The 23,878-nt window shown below is 39.4% G+C and overlaps 2 protein-coding genes across 4 annotated transcripts in view; one reads left to right on the top strand and one right to left on the bottom strand.

Moving 5' to 3' along the window:
• Window positions 1–75: 75 nt before the first annotated feature.
• itgb1bp1 (integrin beta 1 binding protein 1) lies at window positions 76–23,112 on the bottom strand. Of its 3 annotated transcripts, none has more exons than XM_063037988.1 (7): window positions 20,613–20,748; window positions 20,267–20,352; window positions 14,661–14,739; window positions 6,199–6,335; window positions 4,620–4,712; window positions 3,476–3,625; window positions 76–636 (listed from the first exon to the last, which is right to left on the bottom strand). In XM_063037988.1, exons 2-7 carry the CDS (start codon window positions 20,336–20,338, stop codon window positions 565–567), a joined length of 603 nt encoding a protein of 200 aa, XP_062894058.1. In that variant the 5' UTR covers window positions 20,339–20,352; window positions 20,613–20,748; the 3' UTR covers window positions 76–564. The 3 variants fall into 3 exon arrangements, with proteins under 3 accessions (XP_062894058.1, XP_062894049.1, XP_062894041.1); XM_063037979.1 differs by lacking the exon at window positions 20,613–20,748 and adding an exon at window positions 22,748–22,970 and having other exon boundaries at window positions 77–636; XM_063037971.1 differs by lacking the exon at window positions 20,613–20,748 and adding an exon at window positions 22,977–23,112 and having other exon boundaries at window positions 80–636.
• The window catches only part of cpsf3 (cleavage and polyadenylation specific factor 3), a 49,170-nt gene continuing 48,382 nt past the window's right edge, over window positions 23,091–23,878 (top strand). Inside the window, exon 1 of the mRNA XM_063037960.1 lies at window positions 23,091–23,281. Within this exon, the coding sequence (XP_062894030.1) occupies window positions 23,211–23,281 (71 nt within the window). The 5' untranslated portion in view covers window positions 23,091–23,210. The remainder of the gene's footprint in view (window positions 23,282–23,878) is intronic.

Genomic DNA, 23,878 nt, shown 5'->3' with positions numbered 1-23,878 from the left:
GATAACATACTGATTAGAAAAGTATGTATAAATAAGGAGCAATATTGCATACTTAATTAGAAAAGCAAAAATGAAATACTATTTACTTTGATAAACATTGACCTATATTATTTTTGCCTTGAAAATACAGTATTTAATATACATTTAACTATTACTGCTAATGCTAAAGTACCCTCCAATGGGACATGATCTAAGATTACCAAAGCTCTATGAAAATGTAATTATTAATTCTATATTTAATAAGAAATATTTATATACAAAACATTCTTCACAGTTGGTACAGGCTTAGTTAACATTTCAGTGACTTATTCTTTTCTTTGATAAAGAATATATACTTCACGAACAAAACAGGTAATTCATACTACAATCACTCTGAATTGAAGATGATGTACTACATTAACAAAAAAGGGGTTATTGTTGTGCAAGTCCATTATTTTACTGCAAACATTGAAATGCTGGCAACTGCAAGTCTCAGAAGCTGCAAACTATTCCATTCCTTCATAGACAACAGCAGCAGTTGTAATTCAACAGATATTAAAAGTCAGGTTACCATTTAGGCAATCATTATGATTTATCTGACAAAATTGCTGAATCAAAAGCTGTGGATAGGACTTTGCAGATTGTTTGAGCTTGTTCCTGTAACCCAAAAGACAGTTATTAAGATCAGTGGGTTTGGATATCCAAAACAATTTATAGGGTTGAGAGTTTTTTCTTAAGATGTGTTAATTCAGTTTTAATTGTACATAACAATAGAAGGTATTTTTGAGCAGCCCAAGAGAAATGGTTTGCCTTAATAACCTCCAGTAGAATTTAAATCTTTGAATTGTTCAAATCCTTTTGTCTATGCCCATCTCTGTAACCTGATCCAGTCCGTGGCCTTCAAATTTCTGTTCCTCCAAGGTTAAATTCTTGATCATCCTCAATTTTGAGCACTCCACCATTGATCAAATAACATAGCTAGCTTACACAAAAATAATTATTGTTGATTTTTGATGAGATAGCAAGTGTTGGGAGAGTAAGGCTACATCCACGCTACGCCGGATAATTTTGAAAACGCTGGTTTCGAGTAAAAACGACAGGCGTCCACACTAAGCGTTTTTCAAAATATCTCTGTCCACATTAGACGGATATTTGGGCGAATTTCCTCCTACTGGGCATGCGCAGGACACACAGAAAACAAGCGAAAAGGAAACGGTATACTTAGTGCGCGTTTGTCCAGTTACAGAGTAGAAAAACTTAAAAGGAATTGCTCTTGGCTCTCGCGCAGGAGGACTTAAAACTAAAAAAAAACAAATACTGTAGCGTATGGAGGCAACCGACGGAGTAATAACAACAAAACAATGAAATGCCACGCTGCCGCCATCTGTTGTGGCACGTCATGACAGCGGTTTTAAAAAGCTCCGGTTACCCCGTACACACTGCAACGGATATTAGGCATTTTCAGGTTTATTCACTCTGGAGACTATTTCTGAAAATCTCTGTTTTCGGGGGTTGAAAACGTCGTTTCAGTGTGGACGGAAGGTCAAAACGAAGAGAAAAGGCTTCGTTTTCAAAATTATCCGGCGTAGTGTGGATGTTACCTAAGGATAATTTTGGTCAGCCTCTTTTCCCCCCAGCAATCAGCTTCATGCCCTTCTCATCCATGGGGTATAGCTTTTTAGTGGAATTAGCGGTGGAGGAGTGGGTCATTTCCATCTTTTTTTGTTGGGTCTCCAATCATTATTCATACCCACTTCTCTCCCACCTAGCCACTACATGCAGGTCACATAGCAGTAAATTGGAGCCAAAAGGTTTTCCATGCAGTTTGAGTTTAGTGTCTAGACAGTGGGAATAGAAATAGGATTTCAGTGCTAAATGTCCAGGAAGGGATGATGGATGGTTCCCATGATCTGACAGTTGTGGTGCAGCAAGGGTCAGGCAGAGAGATTCACTATCTGTGTGCCAAATTCTTAGTGTCTCTTCTCTTCCTCTCTATCCTACTTTCTACAGATGCATAGTAGCTGAGCCTTCAGTTCTGCAACTTGAGCGAGCCAGGGTCAGCGGAGAGATTTTGTAGTCTAGTTTATGGATAAGGGTTGATGCTTGGATTAATGAGGGTCGGAGAAACACTAGTCTGCTGATGTATACTCTGGGGTTTCAGAGCAGAAAACAGTGTAGCTAATTGTGACCAATTATACTGTAAAATTAATTGTTTTCCTTAATGATTAATTGAGAGTTCTAAAACTGCTCAACTTGTTAAAGGAAGTTTGCATTTTTTGATTTCAAATTGCTGGCTATAAATAGATCAAACATTAGGCCACGTTAATTAGAATAGAAAATCAAAAGATAATGCATTAAAGGAAAGGAAATAGTGACCTCAATTTCACTGGTGTTCAATGAGAGTGAGGACAACTTGGTTGAGAGTAAATGGAAATGCATTCAAGTTTGCACAACAATACAAGTTTTAAAAAAGTCATTGGTGATAAGAGTTTCTAAAGCATATTTTTCATGGGAGGGGAAAAGATGCCAATGAATCATTTATGATGTTGATCAGGAAAGGATAATCACCACTGGAAACCAGGGTAAAGGAGCCAGATAGTAATGCTGATATCTTAAGATTTGATCTGAGGGGACTGAATGGAAAATAACAGTTCCAAATATTAGCTGTGTATGTTGGAAACTGTATGTTCAAGCGCTGCAAACAGAAGAGTAGTGAGCTTGTTAGCCCTTTTAAAAAAAAATGAGTACATGGAATATTTAAAGAAGGCTGTGAAGTCAGTAAGGAAGACAAAAATAAGAAAAAGGTTAGTGTGTGAATTGGTGATAAGATTGTGCACAAAGATCTCAATATAAGGCAAACTGAGGCAATTGGAGGTTGTTAATTTGCTAGCATTATGTAGGTAGGCTGAGGGTGGTGAAGAGTTTAATGTTCTTCGGAGCACAAATGGCTGCACTGTCTTCCCTACTGCCACCCCAGCACACACACAGTATTGCCACATTAGGACCTTTGAAAAACACCAACCGCCAGATTATCTATGGGTTTTCACCAACAGCAGGTCAGGTGTACATTGAATGTCTGAAGTCCTGATCTGGAGGTGGGGAGGGGAGTTGTAGGGGGAGGAGAGACTGATCTCGCCAGTGCCACACGTTCTCTACATTAAGGGAAGAAGTTTACAATGGCATGGAAGCATCAATGAACCAGTTACATCTCTAGCTGAAGTGTTGGATTTGGGGTAAACTGTTCCATTCAGTAACTCCTGCTATTGCAATGACTCCCAGAATTACTTTGAGTTAGCTCCTTAAAATACACACTTGTTCAATGAACATAAACAAAAATACACTTAAACCAATGAGATGACAATACTTTCACTTCTGAAGTGAATTTGAAACTCTTGGGCTGATTTAATGGTTGAATTACTCCTGAAAATGAAAATATACCGTAAAACAAAGATCAAAGTGAAGAGGGATTGTTGAAGGCTTATCAACTATTTCTCACCAAGCTACTGCATTGATATAGGCAGATGTTGTATTCTGTCTGGTTTGCATCAGTGGTTTTTATAGCAAGAAGGCTTTTTCCCATTCCGAGCCCATCATCATAACAGATCACTCGCACTATTAAATACAGTGGATGCCTATGCAAAATGTCCTGCCAAAAAAAAAGAATGTTACTAGAAGTTACTAGGAAAAGTAAATGGGGAAGACATGGAAATAAATAGTCATCATTACAGTGGAGGAGTGATGGATACTTTAAAATGTATGAAGGTAGACAAATCACCAGGGCCTGAAATCAAAGGAGCAGTGGCTGAGATACTTGCATCATTAGTCATGTGTGAGGTACCAGTAGACTAGAAGGCAGTGAATCTTGTGCCTTTATTTAAGAAGAACAGCAAATAAGAATCTGGGAGCTAAAGGTCACCAAGTTTAACATCTCTGGTAGGTAAGTTACTGAAGAGGATTCTGACGGATAAGACATATGCACATCTGGAAATACAGAAATTGATTAAGGATAATCAGCATAGCTTTGGGGTTCTAACATTTCATTCTTTGGGGCACTCTTCTGTTTTCATGTATGTCTGTGAAGAAAAAGAATTTTAGAATGTATATTGTATACATTTCTCTTGACATTAAATGTACCTATTGATTGCAACAAGATTCTGCAGATGCTGGAAATCCTGAGTAACACACACAAAATGTTTGAAGAACTCGGCTCTTTAATTTCATGACAGATAGACAAAAAACAGAAAACTTAGCAAAATCTCCATTGCCTTTATCTAGAAATGATATAATTAAGTGTATATGGTTATATGTTGGAAAATGTTTCAATTTGTTTTTAAAACTTTGATAGTATACACTCATCTCTATTTCATATTAATTAGCTTTTGGATATGTGCCAGCTATTTGTAATTATAATGCTTCAGTCTGAGAGATGAAGGAACATTAACTTGCTCACTCACATTACCACTTTTAAAGCACCATGAGTTGGTGGAAACAAATTAGTTAATTAACGTTGTATCATTTATCAGGAAATCACAAATTACTTGCTCTCGCATAAACTGAATACCATTTTATACAAGTATTTCCTTGTCTCCTGCTTCTTATTCCTTATTAGAACTAAATGGGTAGGAGCCATTAATACTTACAATTTGATCAGAGGATGCCACTTTGATACCGTATTTGGAAACACACAAGATACTCTCCTCTTCTGATGGTGTAAATGGTAGCTTTCCGTATTGCTGTAATAAAATGAACAAACAATTGAAAGTAATATGACAACTCAAATAACCTCTTCCTTAATATCAACAAGACAAAGATGGTTATTGACTTCAGGAGAACTCACACCCCTTCCCTCTTTACATCAGCAGCACAGCAGTGAAAACTGTAAGCAGGTTCAAACTCCTGGGGATGCACATCACATACAAACCTCTCATGGTTCTAGAACAGATCCTACCCAGTCAGGAAAGCTCACCAAAGCCTCTGATTTCTGAGGAGGCTGAAGAGAAATCTGGTCTCACGTCATTCTACAGATGCGCACCAGAGAACATCCGAACAAGATGCATCACTGCAGCATACAGGAAGGCTCAACAACGGGAAGTTAAAATCTCTCAATGCATCTCTGGCACCAGCCTTGCTGGCATCAAGGACATTTATACGGAAAAGAACCAGTAATATCATAAAGGATCTCACACCCTGCTCATGGTCTGTTTGTCCCACTCAAGGAGGTGGCTATGTATCATCCATGCTAGGACTACCAGATTCAGAAATAGTTACTTTCTCCAAGCAGTAAGGCTGATCAACAACTCCATCACTACTTTATTATTTCCTGTCAGTCACCCTACCTCGCTTTATGGACATACAATCAGTGTATAGAAGGTATCTTACATATTGATTGCCTTTTAAAATTAATATTATTGTGTTCTTCATCTTGTATTTTTTTTGTGCTGCCTTGGCTCTGGAGTAACAATTATTTCATTCTCCTTACACCTGTATATGTATAGGTTTAAACAATCTCCAATCTTGAAATAGATGGAATCAGCATAGAATAGTACGTGGGCCTTCAATAGCAGTGACCAGTTGTAGGTCCATTAGCAGTGAGTTTTTCTTCCTTCCCCCATTCCTCTTCAGTTGAGGAAAGGCAGTAAATGGTAATTGGTATGAAACTTTCTTCATCTGCCATGATTTCTTCAATATTGTACAGATTACATGTCCTTCTAAAACTATAATCTGCTTTTTTGTGTGTCTTTACTGGGCTTATTTTGTTCCATATTCTTTGCTGTTTCGCTTTTACTTAAGAGTTTTCTTCCCCCTTATATGTAACTCCCCTTCCTACTACCTCACTAGTTTGAAGGCTTTAATTGCCTCTCTATTTATCTTTCTCCTTTGGCTCTGGTCACATGCTGGTTCATTTGGTACACGTCCTATCAGTACAACCCCCCTGCCTTTATATTAATATGTCCACCGCAAAAGCCAGCCAGTATAAACTTATAAGACCAAAATGCTGTATATTACTGAATATACTCAGCAATTTCCATTATTTTGTACATTTTTGTAGAGAAGCAGAGTTAGATGTCTGAGGTCAATGATCTTTAATTTCTAATTCAGAAATAAGGTCAGAATTAAAACACTCATTTTGCTCTCCACAGTTAACAATTACACAAAAGTAAAAAGAGTATTCATGCAGAAACAAGTAGACAACCATACTTTAAAATTCCATTAATATACCTGTGCCAAGTCAATGTAATTAATCAAATCTTGTGGTCCTTGGAGACATTCAATGGAACCAGCTTTTAAGTTTTCAATAGCTCCCAAATACTTCACTCGAAATTCATTACAGGTGTCAAAGTTACTATTACTCTGACCTGGAATCAAAACACAAAACCACAATTTACTTTCTGTTGCAGTGATTAGCAGCAATCGATTCTCAACAATCTCACACTGTTAATGTTTTTTTTCTGATTTCTAAAGTTACAAATTTAGCCAATTTACTTCGTTTTATTCATGTTATAATTTACCAAAAAAAAGTCTATTCATTTCCAATTCTACCCTTCCTCTAACCCCACCCCCATCCAAATTTTGTTTTTTCAATTTTTAACTGCTGACTCATTTTCGAACAGGACATTGAAACATTTTACTACTCATCCAAGGAAGTATTTTGATAATCTTGCAATCATTTTTCTGGGAAAAACCATCACTGATCAATGTGAACATCATCTTATTTCCTAGAAATGTTGTAACTTATGAACTTAGTGTAGACTCCAAGAGAAACATGCAAATGAAATTTAATGCAAGTATTGTTATAGAAAATGTGACGTATAAAGTAAATGATACAATATTATTAGAGTTGGCAATTACACCATGGAGGATGAATAATTTGAAAAGAATGGAGACTGTTGAGACATGAAAAGTTTTGGTGCAGTTTCCTTACAGCAGCAATGGTAGGGAGCAGGTTTGACATTCAAAAATCACAATTACATGTTACCAGCATAAATAAGTAGGCCTCAGTAACTGATGTCACATATTTAAGAAATCAGTTGGAAACAGAAACAGATGACATGAAGTGAAACTCACCATGCAGTCAGGAATACCCCACCTGAAACTGTCATGGAAGCAAATTGCTCTTTCAAAGATTAAGCATAGACATGATGGACCAATGGCCACGTGTGTTATAGCAGTCTATGAACATACAAATTATGTTCAAGTCGTCACTGAGTATACTGGGCCGTGGCCGGTCCCAAACCCAGTTGCAAAAAAAGAACAGTTGAGCGTAGGGCTAGCAACTCCATCACACAAAAAAATGAGCTACAAAAATACCAAAAGAAGCCCTAAAGACCTCATCCCTGGGAAAGGAAGGATCTTTAAAGGTGGGCTACACCTGGGGACAATCTGAAAGACTGACAGAGGACTTTGGTGAGCGGCCGTCGGCAGCCTATGGCTCTGTAGGGATGATGGATGAACGAACACACACACACACACACACACACACACACACACAGCATAATCATGCTAATAATAAGGATATTATGTACAAATATTTCATTGATGCAAGAATTGGATGAGGAGACATTGGATCGTGCATAATTAGGCACCAAGGCATTGATCTCAGGATTGCTACCCGTGCCAAGTGGTAGAGGCCAGAAATAGGAAGATCGTACAGTGTAACACATAGCTAAAAGGACAGCACAGGAGGGAGGGTTTCAGATTTTTGGATTATTAGGCACTTACCAGGGAAGGTGGGACCTGAACTGGAGGGGGACTAATATCCTCGCGGGAAGGTTTGCTAATGCTGCCTGGGGGAGGTAAACTGGAGTTACAGAGGGATAGGAACCAGAGTGCCAGAAAAGAAAGTGGTGTGGTTGTGGACAAAAGTGTTGTTAAGCCTACATAAGAAAGTCAGGAATTAAAAATTTGAGAATGGTGGGACGAATATTCTGAACTACATATATTTCAATGCAAGGAGTATTGTAGGGAAGGCAGATGAGCTCAGGGCATGGATCAGCACGTGGAATTATGATATAGTGGCCATAAGTCAGACTTTTTTGCAGGAGGGACAGGACTGGCTCAATGTTCCGGGGCTCCGTTGTTTTAGACTTGATAGAGAGGGGGGGATTAAAGGGACATTACTAATCAGGGAAAATGTCATAGTGGTGGTCAGTCGGAACAGACTGGAGAGCTCATCTAGTGATGCGTTATGGGTAGAACTGAGGAATAAGAAAGGTATGACCATGTTAATGGGATGATACTATAGACAACCCAACAGTCTGTGGAATTTAGAGCAGCAAACTTGTAGAGATCACAGACTATTGCAATAAAACTAAGGTTATGATAGTAGGTGATTTTGACTTTCCATGTATTGATTGGGATTTCCACACTGTGTGCTAAATGGGAAAGAGTTTGTCAAATGTATTCAGGAAAGCTTCCTTAATCAGTAAATAGAATTCCCAACTAGAGAGAGTGCTATACTAGATTTCCCATTATGGAATGAGACAGAGAAGGTGACAGAAGTTTGTGAAGGGGAACACTGCATCCAGTGAGCATACTGCCATTAGTTTCAAGGCAAGTATGGAAAAAGATAGGTCTGGTCCTCAGGTTGAGGTTCTAAATTGGAGAAAGGTTAATTTTGATGGCATCAGAAAGGATCTGCAATTGTGGATTGGGTTAGATTGTTATCTGGCAAAGGTGTACATGGTAAGTTGGAGGCCTTCAAAAGTGAAATTTTGAGAATAGATTTTGTATGTTCCTATCAAAAAAGGCAAAGATAAAAGGTTTAGGGAATCTTAGTTTTTGAGAGATAGTGAGGCCATGGTTAAGAAAAAGGAGGTGCATAGCAGATATAGGCATATAGGAACAAATGAGGTATTTGAGAGGTATAAGAAATTCAAGAGAACACAAGATAGAAATCAGGAGGGCTAAAAGGTGTGAGGTTGCTCTAGCAGACAAGGTGAAGGAGAATCCTAAGGAATTCTACAGATATGTTAACAAAAGGATAGCAAGGGGCAACATTTGTCTCTGGAAAATCAGGAAGGTAATCTATGTGTAGAGCTGAAAAAGATAGAAGGGTTCAGCCTGTTGAATGATAGCTTTTGTTACTTTAATGGCGAGATCAATTTTGTTGAACTGGAAGGAAACTAATCCTCCAACTACATTCCAATGGTTTTCTCAAACCATATTAAGTTTAAATTTAGAAAAAATTAAAAGTGATATTTTTGACCCTTCGATTAAATTTGAAGAAACTTGGAAACCTTTTATGCAACATTTTCATATGATGTAATCTGACCTTTCCGAATCTTTTTTCTAAACTTAAATTATATGATGAGAGGAGCGGAGTTAACGACATTATTGAACGTGTCTGATACAAGTTGTTGGTCTAGCCCTGTTTTGCTTTCTTTTTGGGGTTTTTTCTTTTTTTCTTTTGGGGTTTTTTTTGTTTATATATATATTTTTCTTTTTATTTCTTTTTTAATGATTAATTTCATTATGAGTTTGGAAGTCTTTTATATCTATGTTACTTAGAATTCATTTTATATATGCTGATGAACATTATTCCAATCTCTTTGTACTAACTTTGTTATTGAGTTTATAATTTTGAAAAATTAATATAAAGATTTAAAAAGTAAGATAGAAGGGGAAGGTCTCAAATGGGATTTTTGCATCTGCATTTATTCAGGTGAATAACAAAGTCTATAGAACTGAAGCAAAACATAAACAAGGCCATGGACTCTGTACAGATTACAGAGGTGGTGTTTGCTGTTTTGAGGCAAATTAGGGTGGATAAATCCTGAGGGCTTGACAAGGTATTTGCTCAGACACCGTGGGAGGTTAGTACAGAAATTGCACATGCCCTAGTAGAGATATTTAAAACATCCTTTGCCATGAGTGAGATGCCAGAGGATTGGACGATAGCTAATGCTGTTTCATTGTTTATTAAAGGCTCTAAAAATAAGCCAGAAAATTATAGGCCAGTGAGCCTGCCATCAGTAGTGAGAAACTTAGTGGAAGGTATTCTAAGGGACCGGATATACAAGTACTTGGATATTCAGAGACTGATTAGGGATAGTCAACATGGCTTTGTGCGTGGTAGGTCATGTCTAACCAATCTTAGAATTTTTTTTGAGGAAGTTATCTGGAAAGTTAAGAACGGCAAGCAGTAGATATTGTCTAAATGGACTTTAGCAAGACCTTGGACAAGGTCCCACTTGGGAGGTTGATCAAGAAAGAATGGAGAAGATCCTGAGAGGCAGGATTTATGAACACTTGGAGAGGTATAATTTGATTAGGAATAGTCAGCATAGCTTTGTTAAGGGAAGGTCGTGCGTTATGAGCCTGATTGAATTTCTTGAGGATGTGAATAAACACATTGGCCTGAGTCGACGTAGTAGTAGTAGTCGTCTAAACACATTGATTAAGGAAGAGCAGTAGATGTAGTGAATATGGATTTCAGCAAGGCATTTGATAAGATACCCCATGCAAGGCTTATTGAGAAAGTAAGGAGGCATAGGATCCAAGGGGACATTGCTTTATGGATCCAGAAATGGCTTGCCCACAGAAGGCAAAGAGCAGTTGTAGACGGGTCATTTTCTGCATGGAGGACGGTGACCACTGGTGTGCCTCGGGGATCTGTTCTGGGACCCTTACTCTTCATGATTTCTATAAATGACCTGGATGAGGAAGTGGAGGGATGGCTTAGTAAGTTTGCTGATGACACAAAGGTTGGAGGTGTTGTGGATAGTGTGGAGGGCTGTCAGAGGTTACAGTGGGTCACTGATAGGATGAAAAACTGGGCTGAGAAGTGGCAGATGGAGTTCAACCCAGATAAGGGTGAAGTGGTTCGTTTTGGTAGGTCAAATATGATGGCAGAATATAATATTAATGGTAAGACTCTTGGCAGTGTGGAGGATCAGAGGGATCTTGGGGTCCCAGTCCATAGGACACTCAAAGCAGTGCGCAGGTTGACTCTGTGGTTCAGAAGGCATATGGTGTATTGGCCTTCATCAATCGTGGAAATGAATTTAGCAGCCGTGCGGTAATGTTGCAGCTATATAGGACCCTGGTCAGACCCCACTTGGAGTACTGTGCTCAGTTCTGATCATCTCACTACACGAAGGAAGTGGAAACCATAGAAAGAGTGCAGAGGAGATTTACGAGGATGTTGCCTGGACTGGGGAGCATGCCTTATGAAAAGAGGTTGAGTGAAGTCGGTCTTTTCTCCTTGGAGCGTCGGAGGATGAGAGGTGACCTGATAGAGGTGTATAAGATGATGAGAGGCATTGATTGTGTGGATAGTCAGAGGCTTTTTCCGAGGGCTGAAATGGTTGCCACAAGAGGACACAGGTTTAAGGTGCTGGGCAGTAGGTACAGAGGAGATGTCAGGGGTAAGTTCTTTCACACAGAGAGTGGTGAGTGCGTGGAATAGGCTGCCGGCAACGGTGGTAGAGGCGGATATGGTGGGGTCTTTTAAGAGATTTTTGGATAGATACATGGAGCTTAGGAAAATAGAGGGCTATGGGTAAGCCTACTAATTTCTAAGGTAGGGATATGTTCGGCACAACTTTGTGGGCAGAAGGGCCTGTATTGTGCTGTAGGTTTTCTAGGTTTCTATGTTTCTAAAGTTCAGTCATTTGGCATTCAAGATGAGGTAGTAAATTCGATTAGATATTTACTTTGCAGGAGAGTGGTAAAGACTGGTAGAAGATCATTGCCTCTCTGACTGGAAGCCTGTGACTAGTAGAGAGCCACAGAGTCCACTGTTGTCACTTGAGGGGTATCGATAGGAGTAAATACAAGCAGGCTTTTTCCACTGATCTTGGATGAGACTAGAATTAGCAGTTATAGGTTAGGAGTGAAAGGTAAAATACTTAAGGGAAACATGAGGGGTAACTTCTTCATTCAAAAGGTGGTAAGAGTGTGGAACAAGCTGCCAGCACAAGTGGCACCTGGATCCATGTTCGGCTTCAACACTTAAGGGAAGTTTGGATGGGTACATGGATGGCTATGGTCCAGGTGCCGATCGATGGGTGTAGGCAGATGAATGATTTGGCCTGGACTAGATGGGTCAAAGGGCCTGTTTCTGTGTTGTAGTGTTCTATGACTAATTAAGTAATCTTTTAAGGGTAAAAGTCTGAGATACTATTCTATAATTTATTCACCCTCTTACCTCCTATTGATAATATATTTCTTGATAAAATGAATGAGCACTCCAAATATCAAAGTGAAGGTCAATGCTGCTCTTCAACTGACCCAACAGGAGATCCACAAGTGATACAATGGATTTTTATTATTTGGTGAAGAATTGTTAAAAATTCAGCTTTGAGACATTCAAGGAAGGTCTGCTTAATCCCTAACAGTAAACACTTCTAGGGAGGCAGGGTAGTATAGCATAATGTTTAACAGTGCTAGCGAGTGGAAGATCAGGGTTCAATTCCCGATGCTGTCTGTAAGGACATTGTATCTTCTCCCCATGACCACGTGGGTCTCCTCTCATATTCCAAAATTTGCATAGGTTAGGGTTAGTATGTTGTGGGCATCAGTGTTAGCACAAGAAGCACAGTGACACTTGTGCGCTGCCCCTCAACACACGCTCAGGGGAACCATGCCTTTCACTAGGTTTCAAACTACATGTGACAAATAAAATTAAATATTTAATAAATTTTGTATCTTGATACTTCTACTTGTCTTGTTTGTGTGAACCACATAAACACCCCTGCTCTAGTACATTATCTAGGCCTGCCAGAAATCTGTTGTAAAAATTTAACAAACAGTGCTTTCAGAAACTTTGTAAATTAAGCAGATGGTTCTTGATATGGCTTAACAGAATAGTGGTGTAGCTTCTCAGCTCCAGAAAATGCTGGTGACCCTTGTTAGAGAGATTTTTGGGTTTAGGACATATACATTTAGCAATTGACTTTGGCTTCCAGTCTTCACATCTGAAAATGTATTTTGCTTTTAATTTGGAGTGCAGCTCTGAACAATGGGTTCATAAAAGCTGTGAATCCAGACCAGACAATGCTGATTAAAATTGATTTGGGTGTCTGTGGTGGGGAGGTGAATCAGCAGGTGTGAAGGTTGTATGTAATTTCAAAGAAAGCATTGCCCATACATTGTAAATATGGAGTTGTGCTTTGATGTTTATTGAGGCTTATGTCGGGCCAGTGAAACCTTTCGACCGAAAGCATCTCCGTATAATGCCTGCGGTACCCTGTTTTGTCAAATAAAGAAGCTGCTTTGTATCTACCAGTAATTTTCTCCAGTGACTTCATTCACGCAACAACAACCCTGAACAAGCTCACTTGATTCTGTCCGTGTGGATTTTGCATCTTATTCCCATGAACGTACAGGTTTCCTCTGAGTGATTTACTTTCGTAACCAAGGACGTGCAGATTGGTAGGTTAACTGGATATTCCAAGTTGTCCCAAGTATGTTGGTGAATGGTCCGAATCTTGGGAGGAGGGGATTGATGTCGACGGGAAAATTAAAAAGGGATTAGGGTAAGGTTAATTGTTCTTCATTATTAGTGAAGACTCAATGGGCCAAAGGGCCTGTTTCTAAGTTGTATGGCTCTACTGTTCCTTAGAAGGGGAGCAATTTTGGAACTTTTGGAATGTGGATTAATCACTCCAGGGAAATCCTGCTTAAACTTCCTATATTCCAACAGCCTATCGTCGCGTTCTCCTTCTGCAGCCTCACGTGTTGGTGTTCTTAATTTCTCATGTACCTATACTACTGCAAGGGCAAGTCAATTTGAATACAAAATCCCAGGATCTTCTAACTCAGTTTCCAGCAGGATATACTAGCTTGGGATTTCCGCTACGCTTCAATCATTTTCTTTCCTGCAGATATACAGGGCAATTGTAACAGCAATTTAATGCTCTATCTGCTCGGAGATTGCCGACATCATCCGATAAGAATGGTACCTGAATCTTTTGTTTCTGCATCGTTAAGAGGCCTATCTCCTCTGTTTTCATGTTCTCAGATGGGTAAACTGATCTGCCTAATTATAATGATGGCCAGAATTTGAGACATTTTCCTAGAGTTTTGAAAGAATCAACTATAGTATACTAACAACACCTTGCTATTGTAATGGCTTTTCTTAAATCACAAATAAAACATATGTAACAAAATAATAGGACTCGAGTTTTATTGAAAATCTAACATGCTAGAAAATGAAAAGGGATTAGTGCAAAGTTAATGTTTCTTGATCATCAGTGAAGACTCAATGGGCCAAAGGGCCCATTTCTAAGTTGTATAGCTTTACTGTTCCTTAGAAGGGGAAGCAATTTTGGAAATGTTGGAATATGGAAACTTTTAATATTCAAAAGACTTTAATCACTGTGGGGTAATCAAGGGTGGGGGGGGAATTTCAATCTTGCAATTGCTGCAAGACACCTATGCACATGAAATTAAGCTGACATTTCAGTGTGATTTTGGAATTATCCCTGATATCCTGGATAACATATCACTCAAATTATTTCTAATAGATACTTGATTATTACCACATTACTATTTAAGGGAGTTTCCTGTGTGCAAATTGCCCACTAGATTTCTTACAACAGTAATTATACTCCAAAAAAAGTCCTTAATTGGCCATCACACACTTTGGAAACTTGTATAAGATAGATGAAATGTGCTATGTAAATGCAGTGCTTCCTTAATCTTAACAGCATAAAAGCAAAGATTTATAGTTACAATACCTGAACTCTTTGTGGAATCTGTATCAAGGCTAGCCACTGTACTAGATCTAGAAAGGCCACCCAAACTGGAATCTACTGACTGAGAGAAAAATAAACACGAGTGATGTTAAGAGATTTAAATTGATAAATTAATAACTATAGCATTTAAGACTTCCTGTAACAACATCTTGCATTCCACTTTATTTTACATGAACTGGCACTCAGATTAGAACCAGATTAGAAAAAGAATCAAAATAGATAAACAGTGTGAAATTGTACTTCGAGCAGGTGAGAGAAAATCTCATTTCAGTTATTTAAAGATTATCAAATGTTGCAGCTCTATAAAACTCCATTCAGGCCTACAGAGAGTACAGAGATTTTCCTGGCTCTTTTCTGGATTGAAGAGCATATTTTATGAGGATAGGCCAAGTGAACAAGAGCTCACTTTCCTCTTTGGAAAGGAACAGGATGAAAGGTAACTTGACAGAGGTGGACAAGAAAATAAGAATAGATGGAGTTGACAGTGAATGGCATTTTCTTAGAGTGAAGTACAAGAAAATGACATAACTTTAAGGTGGAGAAAAGTACAGGGGGGATGTCAGATTTTTTAAATACAGACTGGGGGGTGCATAGAACACACTTCCAGGGGTGATTGGTGGTAGGTAGAGGCAGATACATTACAGGCATTTAAGAGACACCTAGACAGGCACATGGACAATAGAGAAATGGAAGGCTATGTGGCAGGAAAGGGTTGGATTCATCTTGAAGTAGATTAAAGGGTCAGCACACCATTGTGGGCCAAAGGCCCATACTGTGCTGTAATGTTCTAGGTTCTAAATGAGGAAGTGAGGAATGTCTATTAACAAACACATCACTTACAAGCCACAATTGTAAAGTTTTCAAGAAGTGAGTTAGAACAAAAGACAGAAAGAGTGTGGGGCCATTTATCCCATTGCATCTGCTTCATCATTCAGTAAGATTCAGAATTCCAAAGATTCCCCATCATCCAGGTCAATAAATATTTTCTCATTTCTGTCCCGACTGGCTAACTTCTGCAAGGAAAATGCCTGTGTCTACCCTATCAAGCCACGTAAAAAGTGTGAATGACTAAGACGATCTCTAAACTTAAGAGTTGACTTGGCCAAGTTGACTTAATTTCTCCTCATACAACAGATCAGCCCAGGAATCAGTCTGGCACACCTTCACTGCACTTCTACTTTTATAAGTACAGTATGTACTTCCTGAAGTAGGAAACAAGATCTGAATGCAATATTCAAGATGTGATGTCATTTCTTGAGCTAGATGACTTATGTATTCAAACACTCCTTTACAAGTCTAACGTATCATTTACTTTCCTAGCAGTTTGTTGAACCTTCAAGTTAACGTAATGATGGGTACACAAAGACACTGTTTCAACAGCCCCCCCCAGAGTACCTCAGAAAAGTAGCCAATGTAACAAAGAACTCTAACCATCTCAGACATTTTCTCCTCTCCTCAAAGCATACACCACCAGACTCAAAGACAGATTCTCTCCAGCTGTTACATGTCTATCGAAAGGTCCCTTTGTATGATAAGAAAATAAGACCATAGACATAGGAACAGGATTAGGCCATTTGACCCATTGAGTCTGCTCCACCATTCCATCACAGATTTATTACCCCTGACAACCCATTCTCCTGCCTTCTTCCTGTAGCCTTTGAAGCCCTGACTAACCAAGAAACTATCAACTTCCGCTTTAAATATACTCAATGTCTTGGCTTTCACAGCCCTCTGTGGAAATGAATTCCACAGATTCACCACTGTCTGGCTAAATAAATTCCTTCTCATTTTTGTTCGAAATGGATGTTCCTCTATTCCTGGACTCACCCACTATAGGAATCACCCTCACCACATCCACTCTGTCTGGACCTTTCAATATTCAATAGGTTTCAATGAGATCCTCCCTCTTTCTTCTAAGCTCTAGTGCGTACTGGCTCACAGGACCACCAAACTGGCTCCTCATATGTTAACCTGTTCATTCCTGAAATCATTCTCGTGAACCTCCTCTGGACATCTCCAATGCCAACACATCCTTTTTTTAGATAAGGGGCCTAAAACTGCTCATAATCGTTCAAGTGCTGTCTGACCAATGCCTTATAAAAATTCAGCATCACTTGCTCTTATATTCTAGTCTTCTTGAAATAAATGCTAACATTACATTTTCCTTCCTTACCACCAACTCAATTTGCAAGTTAACCTTTAGGGAATCCTGCACAAGGATTCCCAAAGCCCTTTTGCTACTCTGATTTTTTAATTTTCTCCCCACTTAGAAAATCGTCAACACCTTATTCCTTCTACAAAAGTTCATGACCAGACACTTCCCTACATTATATTCTCTGCCCCTCCATTGCCCGTTCTCCTAATCTGTCCAAATACTTCTTAAGATAGACTCGTGACCTCGCAATCTACCTTATCGTGATCTTGCCCCTTACTGACTGACTGCACTGCATCTTCTCCACAAATGTAACACTTTATTCTGCATTCAGTTACTGTTTTCCTCAATGCACTGATCTGATGAAATCATCTGAATTAATCACGTGTAAAACAAAGGCTTGTACATGTGACAATAATAAACCAATTTATCAACCCCTCCCAACCTTTTGCCATTTGAAAAGTCTGCAGTGCTATGCTTTCTATCAAAGTGAGTTACCTCATATTGTCCTACATGATATTCCATCTGCCATGTTTGATCTGTCTGTATCCTGATGTTTCTAACCCTCATTACCATTTAGCTTTGCACCATTAGCAAACCTGGATAAAATATAATTAATCACCTTGTCTAAATCACTGAAAATAAATTATGAACACCTGCGACCCAAGCACCAATCCCTCCACAGGCCCAACTTCTCAACACAATAATGATAACCTACTCTCTTTTTAATGACTAACCAAACTTCAATCATACCTATATATTACCCCACATTTTTGTTTGCAACCTTAATTCATCAAGGATGATTTCTCTTCCATAAATACACATTGTTTTGTGTAATCCTGCAATTGAGCTTAGTTTGATTTTGACTACATTCTTTCATTTCATCCATATCTCTAGACTTTACTGATACTCCTGCTCAGCCTCCCTGTTCCACTGACTCTTAAGCCTCAACACTTACCTTGCCGAAAGTTACTTTCATTATTTACCTGTGTGCACTGGCTGCCGATCAAATAACAGCTCATCTTTAAAATTCTCATTCTTGCTGAAAAATCCCTCCACAGTCCTGCCTTGCTCTACCTCTATAATCTCCACTGGTCCTACAACCCAATGGGGTCAAAGTTACAACAGTCAATAAATCTTGTCCCATGTGCACTACCCCAAGGAACTGAACAAACCAGAAATATTCAGCACCCAGCTAAACCTGAAACTTGGCTAGTGTCTGTCCCTATGTTTTCAAGCAGAATTTTATTCTGGGGCATATTACATGAACATTATTTTCAAAATAAGACTTTGGCCAAAAGTCATTTGTCATATTTTAAAGAAAGACAGCACAATTGATTTTGAGCTAGTATTGAGCAAGTAAAAAGTCCCCTAATTTTCTCTGCTGAAGGCACCAATAGTTAAGAAAAAAATACTTCCTGGGATACCTGGTTCAGATTCGCAAGCCAATCAACCATGAAACAGTTTTAATTTCCCATACCAGGATCTTGGAGGTTAAATGGAACATCCCAACTAATCTCCACAAATTTGGTACTGACCTTTTCTGCATAATTTATCATGTCAGCCAGCTCAGTTACCCACAAAAGCATTGACATAACAACACCTGAATGCAAGAATCTCACTATCTCTGGCCTCCGCATTGGGATAGTTGGAGGATTTGAAAGTGGATTAGGCAAGCAATATTAATACTTTACTGTGGACAAAGTATTGAACAAGAATGAGGTACCAAGGAAATTTGCATATTGTGAGATCCCAGTGGAAAATTTGTTTAAGTCCGTTTTGCATGACTTTCCTTGAAATAAATGGGTTCTAATGTTTTTGTTAGCACAGAAATAAGTGGAAAGGCATTCAAAATTATCATAACCTCAGCAGCTAATAATGCTCCAAAAATGTTTTGTTATAAACTTTTTTTTTACATACGTAAGCAAACTCCTTTTTCACATTAATGTAACGCAACACTGTAGTTTGTTGTGAAATAGACTTTTCACAGCCTTTACCCTGTAATTCTGCACATTGGAGGTTCTGGGATATGAATTTGGATGTTTTGCACTCTAATAGTCAAAGGATAGAATCCAAGGCCGATGTCAACAAGTGGAACTCTGAATTATGGGTGGCATGGAGACACAGAAATTAGTATTGCTGTCTCCTATCTCCAATGGCACAGTTCTTAGTTCCATCCTGACATCTGGCACGGAGACACAGAAGTTAATACTGCTGTCTGCTAGCTCCAATGACACAGTTCCTAGTTCCATCCTGACATTTGGCACGGAGACACAGAAGTTAATACTGCTGTCTGCTAGCTCCAATGACACAGTTCCTAGTTTCATCCTGACCTCCTGTGCCCTCTATGTTATGTTACCCTCCTCTCCCCACCCCCCCCCCCAGGGTTTGAGTTTCCTTTCACAACACAAAGATGCACTGGCTGCCAGATTATTAGGTTGCTGCAAGTTAGCTGAGGTGTGACTGAGTCATAGGACAGTTGGCCTGGCATTGCCGAGAGAGAATGACTTGCAAGAAACTTAAATGGAGAACGGGGATTGCTGCAGAAGTGCACTGCCGAAAAGTGCAAATATTTTGTTTTCTAGACGACTTTAATGTAAATAGATAGTACAAGAAAGGAAGTGGAACTGGGACTTATGGAGAAATTAGTGTTACAAAAGAAGTTAAAAGAAAAATGGCAAGTTGCAAGTTATGTGCAAACACCATTAAACATTTGGTATTAAATTCCTAACTGAAGAAACTTGTAAAGCTAATTGATCAATTCAAGGGAATTGTCTTGAATCCAAGAGACACTGAGTGGACCTATATAAAACCAAACAGATTCAACGACATTTACATAATCCATAAAAAAAAGCAGGAATAGCTCATTCAGCACATCTTTCCCGTTCTGGGAACTTCAGAGCCACTGTCCTGCACTAACCTGTATCCTAGCTACTTTATTGTTCTCTTTCTGGAGCATATTCAATAACTGAGATTCTCAAAGGTAAAGAGTCTCCTTTATGAATCTCATTTCTGCTCAGAACAGCCAATCACTTATTCTGAAACCCTGGCCTCTGGTTCAGAACACTGCAGTCAGGAGAAACACCAGTCCATACTACCTATTTTTCCATGTCTATTGAACAATCCATTCAATCTTTAGTTACAATAATAATATGCAAATACAAATACTATAAAATTGTACTGGAAATTTTACAGTAATTTTCACAAATTGCTACAGAAAATGTGGGTATTTACATTTCTTATCAACCAGTTTACTTCATTTTCAAACATTAGCAGGAGGTCATTCTTTAATTGCCACAACTATTTTTTTTGTCATAGAAATATAAACTAAAACAATAATCTGCCTTTACCCTTTATAATAGCATGAGTCAAAGCATGAACGAATCTACCATGTCAGTGATCAGACATGAACCATGTCATGTCAGTGAAAAACTACCTTGCTTTTTGTGCTGATTTCACTGCCTTGAGAACTGCTACTGCTGTGTCGTTTCTTTCCCTTCCGAAACATTTCTCAACATCTTCCTGCACACCAGTGAAACAGAAGAACATCAATTCAAAGACATACTTTACACCAATTCAAAGACATACTTTACATATTATCTATTCTGGATGAAATTACAGTATTTAGACATGACTAATGACACCCAACATATTTAAAATAGTTACTGATACATGCAGAATGAAAACCCATTGGGAAAGAGGGGAAAGGCACAGGAAAACCATTCTCCATCTCCATATAAACAATCAATATGCAAAAATAAATTCTAGATTAACTAGTATACCTTTCTCTATAATGTTCCCATAGTTATGCACAAAGTGTAGTAAAACGTGATGCGATGTATTACACTTCTTCCTTCTTTAATAACATCACAGCACCACATGCAGGACATTGTTGATATTGCTACATCAATATCATTGACTGAGTGTTTGTAAATTGTGATTCTGTCTTTCTGTACGGAGCAGTGGGTGTTAAGTTACAACAGTTCTGGGGAAGTCCCATTTGAATGTTGTTTAGAATGAGGAGACTCTAATTCTTAACAACTTTATCACATTTTAACTTTCTCAGAAACACCAAATATTATTTTTTTTTACTGTTTACAAAATCTCCTCCATTAAAGAAACAATATTTATTCATATTTATTTCAAAATAATGAAGACTTAGATCTAACCATTAATTTTGTACATGCTCATGAGACATGCTTACCATTTCCTGACCCTATTCCCATTAAAGCCTAGGTCATTCAACTACCTTCTTAACATGCCACCCTCCTCCAAAGCCTCTCCACCTATTTCCAGTTGATTGGGACAGGAACAGACAGATTTCATTCTCATCTCTCCAATCCTAGCCAGAGAATCACCTGCCATGGGTTTTCATCTCTTTCTGCGCCTGCACTGTGACTCTAGTGTTCACCGAGGATCTACCTTTGGTCCCTTTAATCATTTACTTGCTGCCACTCATTAACATCTTCTCCAAACAAATAATCAGTTTCTCGAAGTACACTGATGACATTTTGGTCCCGCTTCACCACCACCATTACAGTGTAAAACTGCTTATCCATGATGCAGCATTGAAAGAGAAAAAAAAATACAGGGCCAACTGAATGAGCTTTGGCACTGGTCACGAACTCCAATCCCTAATTGATTCCATCCTCTCCCTGGCAAATGCCTGAAACTGAATGGAATTGTTCATAACCTTGAGGCCGTATTTGATTCAAAGATGAATTTAAAGCTACTTATACAGTGCCCATCTCTACTTGTTTAATATTTGTCTAGCTCCATTAAAGATCTGTTAATCTAGAGATTCATCTTATCAATATCAATGCCTTCAGTGCTGTGAACTTGACTATTCCATTGCAACTCTGGTCACCAAAAGCTCTGCTGTTGTTGTCGTTAAGAAATCCTATTCACTCACCACCCGTAGCTGACCTCCCATTCAAAAATTCTATGATTCTTGCCCAAATTTTTTAATCCGTCCATGTCCTTCCCCTTCCTCATTTCTATAGGTTCCACCTGTTCCACAAGATTTCTATCCTGTAATCAATCCTGGACCCTTGCTTCACTGGATTTTAATTGCTCCACCTCTAGCCTGCACACTTTCAACACTGTGAGCCTAAACTCTGGATTTCCCTTTCTCAACCTCACATTTCTCCTTTAAAATACTTAATTGAACATACTTCTATGTTGAAATTTTCATTTCTCTCCTCAACTGTCAACTTATGTGGTTAGGGGATCAACTTTTCTCTGATTAAAACCCCTCAGAAGTACCTTGAGATGTGTTACTTTAATAACAAAACAACATGAATGGAAGTTGCTATTTCCCCTGCTCAGGCATTCCCTAGCCAACTTGGTCTCAACTCCATTTACACATCTGTACCCCAAAGTCTTTCTCAGCCTTAAAAACATTCGATGTCTCTGTCTCTGCGGTTCTCTAGGATAAAGATTACAATGCTCAGAGAAGAAATTGCGCCCCAAATCCATCGTAAATGGAAGGAAACTCCTTACTTTGAAGCTGTGCTCCCTTCAATCTAAATTTATCAGAGTGGGGAAACAAACTTTCAACGTTCGCTCTATCAAGCTCCTTCAAAATATTATGTTTCAATACAAATCACGTCATCTTAAACCACAATGAGTAAAAGCCACGCTTAAATTTTTTCACACTTCACTTCTGTTCACTCTGTCTTCACATCATTACCTTTACTTAAGTCACTAATTTCAGATCTAAATTTCTCAATCTCAAAACAGATTTTGAAAGTCTATTAAGTTATGATTAGTCTGCCCAAATAATTATTCACCACGATATAACATCTTAAATCATGTCCCTACATACAACCAAATGTAAAATACCACGTCCCCAGGTGGGTTCTATTCTACACTTTGTTCCCAGACACCGTCCAATAGGCGCCCCAACTGTGCTTGCCTTGTCGTTAAGCCGTAGGGCTGCTCTGGACTTCTTCCACCCTTGTCACTCTTTCAGACTGATTCTATACCCAAACCAAGCTCCTTCTCTGGGCAAAGCTGCTCTCAGTGTTATTCAGGCCTACGTTTCCTTCTCCTGCGATCAAGGTTGAGCTCAGTTTATAATAAAACGACGGCAGATTAGGCATCACAAACACTCGGGCTTTAGCCTCGCTCCCCGGCACTCTCACCACATCAGCAGAAATAGTGAAACCTGGAAACCCGTTCTAAAAACCAGCGCAGGGCGGGTGAGTAACGAACTCTTATTAAAACAGTGAAGCCAGTCGGTGGGGCCTTCTCTCTGCGGGGACCCGCCGGACAACGGACCGTTGGGGGTGGAGGGAGGACAGCTTCCAGCCGGACACAATTGACAATGGAAGCGGAAGCGGAAGCAGCGCGGCAGCGGCAACCGCGCCGAGTTAAAGATGTCGTCGAAGCGTAAAGCGGAGAATTTGATCCCGGCGGAGGAGAGCGACCAGTTATTGATCCGCCCACTGTGAGTTTCTATCACCGTCACCCGATCCTCCTTCCCCACCCACTGCTTCTCTGCCCTCTCCTCAGGTTTTCTCCTTGTCTCCCCCTCCCCGGCTTTTGCCTTCACTGAGAACTACCATCTCTAGCTCTAGCTTCTGTTCATACCTTCATCTCCAGCTTTTGTCCCCTTTGATCTCCTATCTCCAACCCTTGTCTCCATTGATCCATCATCTTCAGCTCTTGTCCCCACTGTCATAGGCATTCCCAGCTCTTGCCTCCCCTATTAATTCCCCCCCCCCATCGCCTACTATGGTCGCCTGATGAGCTGCCAACCACGGCTGTGGAGACCCAGCTGCCCGAGGCAACTGGTTTTAGGGCGACAGTAACACTACAGGCTCCTTCACTTCTCAGTAGAAATGGTTCCACCGGGCTTTGTTCCACCTAAGCCATGTGTGAAGGCCAGGAGCTGGACTTGGTTGTCAGAGGCGATTTGAGATGCATACCATTGGGAGAATTTAGTGGGTAGTGGGAGCTTATCCCCACTAACACCCACGAGCTATGACAACTTTAAGGAACCTACATCTCAATTTCATGCCCATACTTATCTGCCCCACCCCCC

Source organism: Mobula hypostoma, chromosome 2 (genome assembly GCF_963921235.1).
Source record: "Mobula hypostoma chromosome 2, sMobHyp1.1, whole genome shotgun sequence".
NCBI classification, from domain to species: Eukaryota; Metazoa; Chordata; class Chondrichthyes; order Myliobatiformes; family Myliobatidae; genus Mobula; species Mobula hypostoma.
This window is presented reverse-complemented; position numbering and strand designations above follow the sequence as displayed.